The sequence below is a fragment of the Polypterus senegalus genome, chromosome 3 (genome assembly GCF_016835505.1).
Source record: "Polypterus senegalus isolate Bchr_013 chromosome 3, ASM1683550v1, whole genome shotgun sequence".
NCBI classification, from domain to species: Eukaryota; Metazoa; Chordata; class Cladistia; order Polypteriformes; family Polypteridae; genus Polypterus; species Polypterus senegalus.
The window spans coordinates 224,066,361-224,080,212 of NC_053156.1; the positions used below are offsets into that span (position 1 = coordinate 224,066,361).

Here is a 13,852-nt window from a genome sequence, read left to right on the forward strand (position 1 = left end):
CAATGGGTGAAGGGTATACACCTGTATTCCCATGGTAGTCCTAGGGGTATCAGTTTAATTCTTCATGGCACAGAATGGCAGGAGGGAACAGGTGGCTAAGAATAAAACACAGGATTAAAATAATTTGACCCTTTATAAAATACACACACATATATATATATGTGTGTATATATATATTTTAATTTATTGTATATGTGGAGAATATTGTTTTAAGTTAAGTTACCCCTTAGTGTTGTAAGTGCTGTGTCCCAAAAGCAGCTAATGAGGATGCAAACAGTGAAGCAGGATCGTATCCCGCTTATGGTTTTCCCAGGATTCTGCTCCTGTTCTCTGCTTTACATTGCTATGCTGACATGCTTCATTATTCTTTGTTGATTATTTTTGGTAATTTTGCAATAGTAATAGTTTTTCTCTGTTACTGATTAATTTCTTAATGGTTTTCAGACATGTGATTGAAGTATATGTCAGCTCTGCAAATGTTCTTTGTTCTGTGTCCAGCCATAGCATTGCAAGTAATGGCTGCCTTCTTTTTTGGCTCATTTTTGGGATTTTGACGTTTACTTACTGTATATGTTTTTTCTAACTATTCTTAGAATAATGAATTTTAAATTCAATTCAGTTATGGAGTGGTTTTATTTGATTTTGGGTTGGCCGTTTGGATATACTGTACCTTATTTTGATTTATTTTTTTGTGACTGCTTTTATTCTTGTGTTTGAAATTTTGTTAATAAATGTATAAATATCAATGAACACTGGTTAGTTATTTTGAAACAGGAGTTCTTTTGGCCTCTCTCTCTCAATTCTTAGGTTTTTGAACTTTAAAAGCTTTAACCCAATTGTTTGGCCTGTGCTGGCTGAACATCTGCTATTTGAGTTTAGGTGTTAAGGCTCTGGTTTGGGTTAGACCTCACTGAAATGTCATGGCCTGTGTTTTCTGAGGTTTTGTAACAGACAAATGTCCAAAACTGAAATACAGGATTTACTCCTCAGTGCTCCTGAGAGACCTACAAACAAAAAAATTAGCTTAAACACGAGAAGCAGGCTTTCCAACCTACACATCAAAAATGAGTCAAGCTGGAAAATCTCAAGAGATAGAGGAAGACCATATTAAAGCATTGGCCCTTGGTTTCTCATAATAATAATAATAATAATAATAATAATAATAATAATAAATCCAAAAACTAAAAAAAATATGATTCAAAAAGATCAAAACTATTTAAAAAATATTCCTTAAGACTGCATTCCAAAAAAACAATCAAATCCAAATCCTAAAATAAGAGCAACAATTCCAAAAATCAGATGAATCGAAAAGATGATCTTACAATGTCTAAAGGGAATCCAAGAACATGAACTGAGCAAACACACGTGGGAAAGTCAAATGCCTCAGCACTGAACTAAGGACCCCACACCCTTGGGCTGAACCTACTGTATATAAGACAAGAAGCATGCAATGCTCCACAGCAAAGGCGGAGGCTGACCGAGAAAGAGAGAGAGAGAGGTCTGCTGATGTCATAATTGAAAGTTCACTGCTCAAAGTGTTCAGAGACAGATGAATTGATAGAGCTCTCCATTTACCTCACCCTGCAGAGTTCACTTCTGGGCCCAATGTTGCAGGTCCGAGACTCAACACAGCACAAATATTTTCAACTGATACAATCACAGACACAGTAACTAACAGAATTAACATAAATTATAAAGAAAATAATAAAGACAATGTTAAATAAAGAATTATACAAAACCAAAAGTAAGAAAACCAAAATATGTTCAATTACAAAAACCAAAAATAATTTAAGAAAAAAATAATAACATCTAAAAAGAAAAGACAAGAAAAAAAATAAAGCTAAGAAGAGTCATAACTAATAGTAGTTCTAGTTTTTTTTCTCGGTCTCAGTAGGAAAAAATACTATGAAAGGGAATGACTACCAACTCAAAGCTAATATTGACCTCTTCTTATGGATGGATAGATAGATTAGATAGATTAATAGATAGATATGAAAGTCACTATACAATAGAAAGATACATATGAAAGGCTCTATATTATAGATAGATAGATAGATAGATAGATAGATAGATACTTTATTAATCCCAAGGGGAAATTCACATACTCCAGCAGCAGCATACTGATAAAGAACAATATTAAATTAAAGAGTGATAACAATGAAGGTATAACAGACAGACAATAATTTTGTATAATGTTAACGTTTACCCCCCAGGGTGGAATTGAAGAGTCGCATAGTGTGGGGGAGGAACGATCTCCTCAGTCTGTCAGTGAAGCAGGACGGTGACAGCAGTCTGTCACTGAAGCTGCTCCTCTGTCTGGAGATGATCCTGTTCAGTGGATGCAGTAGATTTTCAATTATTGACAGGAGTCTGCTCAATGCCCGTCGCTCCACCACGGATGTCAAACTGTTCAGCTCTGTGTTTACAATAGAGCCTGCCTTCCTCACCAGTTTGTCCAGGCGTGAGGCATCCCTCTTCTTTATGCTGCCTCCCCAGCACACTACCGCGTAGAAGAGGGCACTCGCCACAACCGTCTGGTAGAACATCTGCAGCATCTTATTGCAGATGTTGAAGGACACCAGCCTTCTAAGGAAGTATAGTCGGCTCTGTCCTTTCTTACACAGAGCATCAGTATATACAGTCCAGTCCAATTTATCATCCAGCTGCACTCCCAGGTATTTATAGGACTGCACCCTCTGCACACAGTCACCTCTGATGATACAAATACCAGAACAGACATCAATGTAAAACTTGAGTAGAAATCTTATTTAACAAAACTTAGCAATGATGTGCATACCATTAAAAATGAAGGCAAACAGCTAATGCCAAGAATGCTAATTCATGCCTCTTATGTACAAGCATGCTAATCTCATGGGTTCTGGACTTGATTTTTGAACAAAGAACTATATGTATGCGGACAACTCTTTGAAAAGTTTGTAGTGAATAGCAGTGAAATCCACTGCTGAAAAGGCTCTCCACAGGGTTTCTTCCTAAACACCTGCCTCCAGTTTACCTCCAGTTCATGCAGTCAAAATAGCTGGGGTGCAACTGAAAAAGGATGTGAAGCAAAATAAAAAAAAGAAGTTGAACAAAATACTTGAAACTGAAAGAAAATGAAAAGGTATAATTGTTGCAATCAGTTTAAGGAGCTCTGTTATCTGAAATTAAGTGAAGCTTAAAGATGAACTTGTTCTGTATATCTTTCTGTCACTTTGACTATTGCTCCATTTAGTTGTATAGCAACAGTCTTTAGAGAGGTCCTGCGGTCTGAATATACTTCTATGCTACATGATAAAGCACTGGACTATATTCTGTTTTGGCACACTTGGCATTTACAATTAGACGGTAATGTTAACTTACCTTAGTTATTTGTGTAGACTGTGTAACTTCATCTGTGGTCTGTGGCAAAGGTAGAGCACATGAACTGTTTCCATTGCGCTGCCTACCAAAATCTGCTTCTTCCGTGTCTCTTCATTATTAATAGCAAACAGACTTTGCTTAAAGGAAATTCTTTTAACCTTCATTTTACTTAGGGTGACAGCACATTGTTTAGTAGTTGTTATTTTTCCATTAAAATAGCGGCCATTTCTTTGTTCATCACATTGACACCAAATGTAATTTTTTAACTGAGGACGACAATGACCACATACACCTGGAGGCAGTGAATACTTCACTTCTTGAATACTAAAGTATATAATCTGGCTTCTCAGAAAGAGTTTTCTCTTGTAACATGTTATGTTTGCTTTTAACACATGTAATGTGTTCTCCAGACACATGAGACAAGTTTATTTGTTTCACAGGGGTCTTTCTGGTTGGACGACACTGCGCAGAGCACCAGCGTGCTTTGTTGTTTAAATGACCGTCCCTACTTTGAACTCCACCTACATGAGATGTTGTGTTGGTTTAGAAATGTGAAACTCAGTGAACTGTCTAATTCCTCCCACTCCTGATTAGGCAGAATTCAGTCTCCAAATGTTTATATTAGATATCTGGCTCTGCGAGACTAGAAGCATTCAGTATGGCATATGAGATCTCAAATATAAAAAATACAAATTGAAAATGTATATAATCTGCTTCAATTCCCCTTCACATGATTTTTATAAATATTTCCAACCATTTTTATCCTTCAGCAATTTATTTCTTTAGTATTTATTTTGCTTTTAATGGTGTGACAATTACGTTATTTTACCACCATTTTGTATGTTGTTCCTGTAGCCATTTTATGTTTATCTAGTCTGGCAGCAGCCATGTAGTTTGCTCAGGGATCATATCATGTAGCATCATTGGTCCTGGTCTATTTGGTGTGCAGAAGGATAATTCAAAAACATTTTCTTTTATGTGCTTTTAAGATCTTATTTTGGTTAGGGAATTCCTTTTTGTTAGGTCTGGCTTTTTGACTTTCACTTTACCTTTTTTGATCAAAGAATTTGCCCTTTTTGTACTGATGTGTTAGTTTGTCCTTTTGGGAATGACATTTGCCTGTCATTTTGACACTTTTTCCACCTGTTATAGTGCTAGGTTGTTGTACCGTGTTAGCCATTATGAATGTAGAGAAAAGCCAAGCAAAATGACACCTTTTATTGGCTAACTAAAAAGATTACAATATGCAAGCTTTCGAGGCAGAAGAAGGGGCCTGAGTTGCCTCGAAAGCTTGCATATTGTAATCTTTTTAGTTAGCCAATAAAAGGTGTCATTTTGCTTGGCTTTTCTCTACATCCACCTGTTATAGAACACTAAAACAATCTAGTTGAGAACAGGCCATTCAACCCAACAAAGCTCACCAGTCCTATCAGCTTAATTGTTCTAAAATAACATCAAGTCTAGTTTTGAAAGTCCGTAAAGTCCTACTGTAAACCACACTACTTGGTAGCCTATCCCATATGTGAATGGTTCTCTGTGTAAAGAAAAACTTTGCGTGAAATTTACTCTTAAGTTTGCAACAGTGTCCCCGAGTTCAGGGTTGGCTCTAACTTTCTGCCCAATGCTCTCTGGATGGGTTTTGGCAAGTTGATTAATAGTGTTCTGCTATACTTAATAAATTGTCCCACCATCAATGTTTGTTCTTTCAATATTTTTCAGGAAATGGAGTGAATTTCAACAACAACACAAATGGGAATCTCATAACAAATGGTTTTCCAGATGATACAGAAGAAGAAATTTTCATCCCACCCCCTCCGGACATGGCTCCCCCTCCTCCACCTTCATTCCCTCCACCTCCACCACCACCCTCATCCAGTTTCCTGAATTCACCTTTAATATCCACTCCCAGCTCTCAGGTTGATATCCCTCACCCAGGAATGCCTCCACCTCCTCCTCCACCAACACCCCCTTCAGAAATGTACAGTTTCAAAGATCCAGAAATACCTTCATACATATCAGAAGAATCTTCATCTCTTGTTCCAGTGCAACGTCCAAAATATGCCCCACCACCTCCACCTCCATCTTCACTCCCAAAACAGAATTCCAGTCCCTTCCCAAGTACCATTAATACAACACAGCCACCATCTTCTTCCAAAGTCCCCAAGGTCCCACCACCTAAACCTCTCAGATACTCTTCTATTTCCCAATTGGATGTTGTCTCCCTACAACCAGACCCACCACAAGATTTTCAAAGCCCAATGCCATCAAGCTTCAAACCCCAAAATACTGCCAAACTCTACAGGGCTGAATCAGACACCACACCATCAAAAGGGACTGTTGGCGACAAAAAGGTCAAACCATTGATTTTAATGCATGGATCGGCTTCTGAAGACCAGTCAAGACAAGTTAATGGGTATCCTCCTCCATCGTCTGTAAGGAGAAACAGTTCTGGCATGCAACCGGGAAATGATCTTACTTCAAATGGGATGCCAACCACAACAATAAAGCTCTCTGAAACTAAACGCCATACTAATGAAGACTCTTTTACTTCTGCTATTGCACTTGCTGCCAAAAAGCGTCAGGAGAAAATCCAAGTAGCTCAGCTGCCAGATAACAATCAAGAAAGATCTCTAACAAAACCAGTGGAAACACCCCAAGTCCCGGTATTTAACTCCCCTGCCAAACCAGAGCCCTTGGCTCCAAGTTTCAAACCACTGAAAGAAACTTCCTATGCTATAGAAGAACTTGTCCCATCACCGTCAGTCCCGAAAGATAACACCGTCTCCCCACTTGCAATGCTATTTGCTGCTAAACAGAGATCCAGAAACGGCTCTCTCTCCAGACAGAACAGCAATAGTAGTAACAACAGTGCCAGCTCTCTCTCATTCTCAACAACTATGACAAGCTCAAGTATGACAATTCAGCAAAGTGAGCAGAACCCCAACTCCTTCATCATTAGTCCTAAGGCAAACAAAGACAATAAAGACACAGTTGCACCAGCATTCAGTCCTGGACCTATGGCAGACCCGAAACCCACACTGGCAGCGCCCAGTACTGCTTATGTACCATCTCCCGTTACATCATTAAGCCAAACCAAAGAAAGATCCAAACCAGATGTAAAAAGTACAGATAAATCATCCATGAGCCTGTTGGACCAGATCCTTCTGCAAAGATCTGCTTTCATAAATTTGCCAGACCCTGAAGCAGCTCAAATTCCAGAGCCTCCCATGGATCTTGACAGTGTGTGCAGAGACAGTGAAAGTGGGGAACTAAATTGCATGTTTATTCCACCTCCACCTGAATTTGCCAATTATCCCACAGAGGAGAGCAGCACCACTGAGGAGATGGCATCACCTACACTGGACTTTAATGCCCCTTTAATTGAAACAGAGAATAAATATACAGTCCCTATGGACACTGACATCATGTCCAATGCCTTTGCCAAAACCAGAGGTCCTCCAACACCAAGCACTGCACCTCCAGCAATAAAGATGGCACCTAAACTACCAAGGACTCCAACTGACTTCAAGCCAAAGATTAAAGCAAAGCCACAAATCACAACTCAGTTGTCTTCTGAAAACAAGTTTGGTTCTACGGGAGGTCAAGTTACCCTCCAAAGTATATTGCAGAAGAAAATGATGGAAGTGGATTTAAAGACAAACTTTAAACCTGTGGAGGACTCTAGCAGTGATGCTTGGGCAAACCCTGAGCCCAAGATATCTAAAAACATCCCTTCAAAAGTTGTCATTCCATCACAAATACCAAGTAAGCCAGCCGAGGAAAATGTTCAACCAGCAGTAGCCAAGGACTTAGTCCTGAATGAGCTGAAAACGAAAGTAAAGTCGAACAACATCGGCGAGGTTCCTAAAAGGTAAGATTATGAATTGGTGTCACGTTACACAAGACAACATAGTTTCCTTATGCTAGAATTTCAAGTAAATGGCATTGAAAGGAATGGTTGCATTTCTGCTTTTCAAATTCTTAACTTATGTACATAATTAGGGCCTTGCATTACCTCAAGTTGTGCAACTGGGTTGGGTATCACAAGACTGTAAAATGTATAAAAATATAGAGATGCCTGGGTGTGCTCAACCTCATACATAGCTTTAGATTAACAGTATTCTATGCTATCTTACAGAGAATCTAGTTAGAGTGATGGAATTGAAGTTAGCATCTGCTTTAAAACTCCAGAAGACTTCTAGCACAAGCACTTTCTGGTTGGATTTTGCTTCTTCCCTCTGTATCTGCAAAGATCTGCCGAAATGTTGTTGAGAGATGAGGAAATTGTGAAACTGAATTGAGGGCTCTGCTTTTTTCCCCCACTTCCCAAACACCAATATATTGGGTTAATAAAATCACATTTTCCAACCTGTTCAATCCTATTCAGGATCGCAGAGAACAGAAGCATCACCAGACACATAGTAGGCATGTGCCCTAGATAGGGGTTTCGAGTCCATTGTAATCAGTGACAGACCTGGTTCTTTTGGTGCCATAGATAAGTTCACACAAGGTGACTCTACCTTTCATGGATACAAATACTGTGATCACTGTGCCATTACCATCTGGTTTATTGCAACACATTATTTCAGAACCAAAACAATCCCAAAATGCAGTAATATGTTTCTCCTATGATACAGTGATCTCTGCATTCAATCATAAAATAAATACTGACTTGTTTATAACACCTACAACCTGAGTCTAAAACCCGAACATTGTTCTGTTTTTCTGTTATAAACGTTGTCTCTGCATTCATTTTGGTTATTTTAAGATGTCATTATACAAAGCAAACTTTCACGTGAATCAGGCAACACAGGGACCCAGTCTTAAATTAGAGTTAAATTAGTTACCTGCCGGTAGACATCAAAGTGAAAACAAATCAATCTACTTTTTTTCAAGATGGAGAATAGAAATCCACTAACCTTTAGAGATTAGCTTTTTTAATAAACGACTGTTATGAATTGTTTTTAGATTTAACTTTTTTCTCATTCTTCTTTGACTTTATCTTGTTGCTTTACATATGCAGTAATTATAGTTCATTTGGATTTCAGATTCAATTTCTCATACAGTTATGCTTGAAAGTTTGTGAACCCTTTAGAATTTTCTATATTTCTGCATAAATATGACCTAAAACATCATCAGATTTTCACTCAAGTCCTAAAAGTAAAGAGAAACCATTTAAACAAATGAGACAAAAACATTATACTTGGTCATTTATTTATTAAAGTGATTGAATATTACATATTTGTGAGTGGCAAAAGTATGTGAACCTTTGCTTTCAGTATCTGGTGTGACCCCCCTTTGCAACAATAACTGCAACTAAGCGTTTCCGGTAACTTTTGATCATTCCTGCACACTGGCTTGGAGGAATTTTAGCCCATTCCTCCGTACAGAACAGCTTCAACTCTGGGATGTTGGTGGGTTTCCTCACATTAACTGCTCACTTCAGGTCCTTCCACAACATTTTGATTGGATTAAGGTTAGGACTTTGACTTGGCCATTCCAAAACATTAACTTTATTCTTCTTTAACCATTCTTTGGTAGAACGACTTGTGTGTTCTCTTGAGATTCAGTTTATGGACAGATGTCCTGACATTTTCCTTTAGAATTCTCTGATATAATTCAGAATTCATTGTTCCATCAATGAAGGCAAGCCGTCCTGGCCCAGATACAGCAAAACAGGTCCAAACCATGATACTACCACCACCATGTTTCACTGATGGGATGAGGTTCTTATGCTGGAATGCAGTGTTTTCCTTTCTCCAATCATAATGCTTTTCATTTAATCCAAAAAGTTCTATTTTGGTCTCATCCGTCCACAATACATTCTTCCAATAGCCTTCTGGTTTGTCCATGTGATCTTTAGCAAACTGCAGATGAGCAGCAATGTTTATTTGGAGAGCAGTGGCTTTCTCCTTGCAACCCTGCCATGCACACCATTGTTGTTCAGTGTTCTCCTGATGGTAGACTAATGAACATGAACATTAGCCAATTTGAGAGAGGCCTTCAGTTGCTTAGAAGTTACCCTGGGGTCCTTTGTGACCTCGCCGACTATTACACGCCTTGGTCTTGGAGTGATCTTTGTTGGTCGACCACTCCTGGGGAGGGTAACAATAGTCTTGATTTTCCTCCATTTGTACACAATCTGTCTGACTGTGGATTGTTGGAGTCCAAACTCTTTACAGATGGTTTTGTAACCTTTTCCAGCCTTATGAGCATCAACAACTCTTTTTCTAAGGTCCTCAGAAATCTCCTTTGTTCGTGCCATGATACACTTCCACAAACATGTGTTATGAAGAGCAGACTTTGATAGATCCCTGTTCTTTAAATAGCACAGGGTGCCCATTCACACCTGATTGTCATCCCATTGATTGAAAACACCCGACTCTAATTTCACCTTCAAACTAACTGCTAATCCTAGAGGTTCACATACTTTTGCCACTCACAAATATGTAATATTCGATCATTATTATCAATAAATAAATGACCAAGTATAATATTTTTGTCTCATTTGTTTAACTGGTTTCTCTTTATCAACTTTTAGGATTTGAGTGAAAATCTGATGATGTTTTAGGTCATATTTATGCAGAAATATAGAAAATTCTAAAGGGTTCACAAACTTTCAAGCACCAATGTATTTATTTTTAGTTTCAAATATATTTGGAAGTAGTTGAAATAAAATCACACATTTTTCAATGAAATTTTGTTACTTTCCTTGGACACCACATTTTTGTGTAGGTTCTTTGCATGTTGTTATTAGTATGGTTTCCACTGTGCGATAAGTGGAAATCTCAGCCTTTAATGTTATTTGGACAGCTATGTAGAGGCTAGTGGGCTTGTTGTGTGATTTCCTTTATTTGTGAATTCCTAGTAAAAGAACAAGGGGTTCGACTTTCAATTTTGATTTGGAGTTCTGTTTTTGGTTTTAATGACAGTGTGTTTTAATCTGCTGGTACTGAACATTCTGTTTCATAGGGTTGTCTCTCTGGTATGGTGTGTTTTCTTTATTAAGTAAAACATTGTTCTGTTGTAGAACAACAGCATTTTAAGAGAAAATTCAGCTGTGTTATATACAGTACTAGCAAAATACCCGCGCTTCGCAGCAGTGAAGTACTGCCTTAAAATTTTTATTAAGAAGAAAATTAAACCTTTTTAAACTGAGGGAAAATATACCAATAATTATTTGTTAAGGATCTCTTTATATACCACATTGTGAGTTCGGCCCTCCAGTTGTAACATGACCAAGCTGTGCGCTGAGCTTACTCTTGAGCATGCAACGTACAGTTGGCCATGTGAACAGTAATCTTGTTTCAAATCTCACAGCTTGGATTGCTGCTGTCATAATCGATTTGAGTTTCATGGTTTGTTTCAATTACGACAGTATTTGTAGGACTTGTGTTGAAAAGACATTCGTCATCTGTCAACCGGTTTCATCGATAACTTGACATCCAGCTTTTGAGAGTTTAAACATTCATAAACATCAAAGTGTCCACTACTGAAATCGTCACCTGTCAATCTAAGATGTTTAAGAGGCATTGGCGGTTGTCGAAAGGTGTAAAATATCTGTCCATTTCGGTACAGTTGAAAGAGACAACCGAACAATTCACTGGCAGCCATCAACTCACATGCAGATGCATAGGTGAAGAGCTTAAGCATTTCACTCTTCTAGTGCTCCTGTGTAGAATAATTCAGTCCAAACCTTGAACCTGTCCCAGTCATTCAATACATAAGACACAATTTTCCTCCGGATATCAAGAGTGAGCCTGATATGGCCGTGCAATATGTACCAAAGAGAATGGAAAAGGTAGGTGCCATCTCTGGGCATGGAAACCACTCGGTAAGTGACAGTTCTTTGATCGATGGTGATCACCTCGATAGACATGTTAATGGGGGTACGGTTGGAATGATAAAGGAAATGGGTACCTGAACAATGTAAAGTAAGTCTAAAATACCTACACAATAACTATAATTGTAATAAATGAAGAATAAAGCAGCGGAGAAGCCGTTGATTAAATAAAATGGCTGTAGTTATCAGCAGGGAGACGTGAATCCCGTGCCGAAGCAAGGAAGGGAATGTAGAGACTGGAGTGACGAACAGCCTTATATAGGCAGGCAGCCAAAAACGTGGGAGGCATTGGGATGGGGACCCAACGCCGCCTCACACGGTGACCGAGCTGCAGGCTATGGACGTATATATGTACGTAAGTAGGATTCAGCTAGTGTTGGGAACCCACGTACCAAATTTCTTGAAGATGGGCCTATAAGTAACAAAGACCGTTGAAAAGTTCAATATGGTGGCTGACAGTGGCACCATACCACCGAAATAAGTACCAAATTTCAGCCTTCTACCTACACGGGAAGTTGGAGAATTAGTGACGTTGGAAAGTTCAATATGGCAGCTGACAGTGGAGTCATACCACCGAAATAAGTACGTACATTGGTTTCGGTTAGCGTAGGGAAGCCGCCTACCAAATTTCGTGAAGATGGGGCCATGAATAAAAAAGCATGGCGGACGTTGTTGACCATTACGCGTAGAATTTTGAAATGAAACCTGCTTAACTTTTGTAAGTAAGCTGTAAGGAATAAGCCTGCCAAATTTCAGCCTTCTACTTACACGGGAAGTTGGAGAATTAGTGATGAGTGAGTGAGTGAGTGAGGGCTTTGTCTTTTATTAGTATAGATGATAGGATATATGACATTACATAATCGTAACTAGCTACTGATCATATACTAATCTAAAATCTAACAAACATTCTTACAATAAGATTGTAACGTAACATACTTTTATTTCTGGACCAGTTTTTCTCGACATCCCTTCTTTGTTTTTTGTCAGATGGCTGTTAACCTTTTCATAACTGATTATAAGAATGTGCCCCCTTGACCATTTAGGTATTTGCCTATACTGGAACCACCTCCGATTGCAGTGCCCACTCTCCCACAGCTCTTCACATAGACTGTTTGGAATGGTCAATTACCTAACACACACATCTTTCAGAACGTGTAAGGAAAACTGAAGTACCTGGAAGAAAAAGACACAGACATGGTGAGAATAGACAACATAGGCAAAGACTGGGTGAAAGATTTGAATACGGGAATTTGCCTAATTTGGAGTGTGTGGTGTGATTGACTGCCATATTGCTTATGGTATATATGTCTGTTATGCCTCATGCTCCAGTGATAGGGTCTAACTCCCAGTGATGCTGTAGTTTAATTACATGTTTAGGGCCACAAAGACATAGATACTGTATGTTACTAATTTTAATTGCTTAGGCAATACTCAAGTTAAATGTGGGGCACAGTAAACCAGGCTTTTACTATTCTTCTTCTCAGGATTAAGTTCATCCATCTGTTTTGAGCAAGCATAGGAGGAATTGGATGGTTCAGTGATATAGTAGTTCAGTGATGTAGTTAGCAATGCAGCATCAAATCTCCAAAGTCCCAGGTTCTGAAGCTTTTACTCTATGAAAGTCATGGTGACCCTAATTCCTCAAAGCTCCAAAAGACAGGGATTGGATCCTTGCCTTGACGATGTCTTTATGAAATCTGAACATATCCTTTTCTTCTGCCTGAACATTTTCCTTATATATCTCAGATGTGAATCACTGGAAACGGCACTGGCCATGTGTAAGTGAGTGTGTCTTCCAAGAACTGGTGGCCATGTTAAGTTTTGGTTCCTGCTTTAGGTTCGGATGCTGTATGACCCTGAATTGGGTTAAGTGGGTTAGACAATGGGTGGATATAAAAAAGAAGGTGAAGGGAAGTACAGCAATGTGCTGGTTAACACTGCTGCCTCTCAGTTTTGCGGGCTTATGTTCATCCTCTGTTTCAGGCACTGATTGTCTAGTGTTTTGCAGATTTTCTTTGTGTTCATATGGGGTTTTCCTATGTAATGTAGTTTCCTGCAAAATCACACATGCATGGATGTTAGGCAAACAGAGTCTTAAAATAGATTGAGTGGAAGTGACTGTGCATAAAAGTGCCTGTAATGGACTGGCATCTGGTCTAGCACAGGTTCCTCATTTAAGTCTCATACTGAGAAGGCATTTCTCAGCTAAGATTGATGTTGTAAAGAAATTTGTGTGTGTGGGGCTCAGAAAATGGATGGATAAACATAAAAATATAGGTAGATTTTAATAATGCCAACACTCTCTAAATGGGAAATATCTCTACAATGAATTATCTGAAAATTTGATATCTTATCTAAACTGAACAAAAGAGGTAGTTTGTCTAAGAAGAATTGACAAAACGTGCTTTAATTTTTTTCTGAAGTTTGGCAAAAGAAAAACAAAATCTAGGAATAATAGGAAAAATGACACATGAATATCACAATAGGTAAGTTCACTCTTCTGCCAAATTTGGATGTCAAGGTTGGCCAGTTTGACTATCTCAGAGGTTAAAATTTATCACTAATAAACTTAACTCTCTTAGAAAGAGATACTATCTGTGAAAACTAATGAATCAAGAAAATTGCATTGGTAACTTTTAAAGACTGAAG

The 13,852-nt window shown here is 38.5% G+C and overlaps 1 protein-coding gene across 1 annotated transcript in view; it reads left to right on the forward strand.

The window, feature by feature from the left end:
• Positions 1-13,852, forward strand: part of LOC120525907 (flocculation protein FLO11) — a 77,371-nt gene that overhangs the window by 38,168 nt on the left and 25,351 nt on the right. The window contains exon 4 of the mRNA XM_039748588.1: positions 5,080-7,231. Coding sequence (XP_039604522.1) covers positions 5,080-7,231 — 2,152 coding nt within the window. The remainder of the gene's footprint in view (positions 1-5,079; positions 7,232-13,852) is intronic.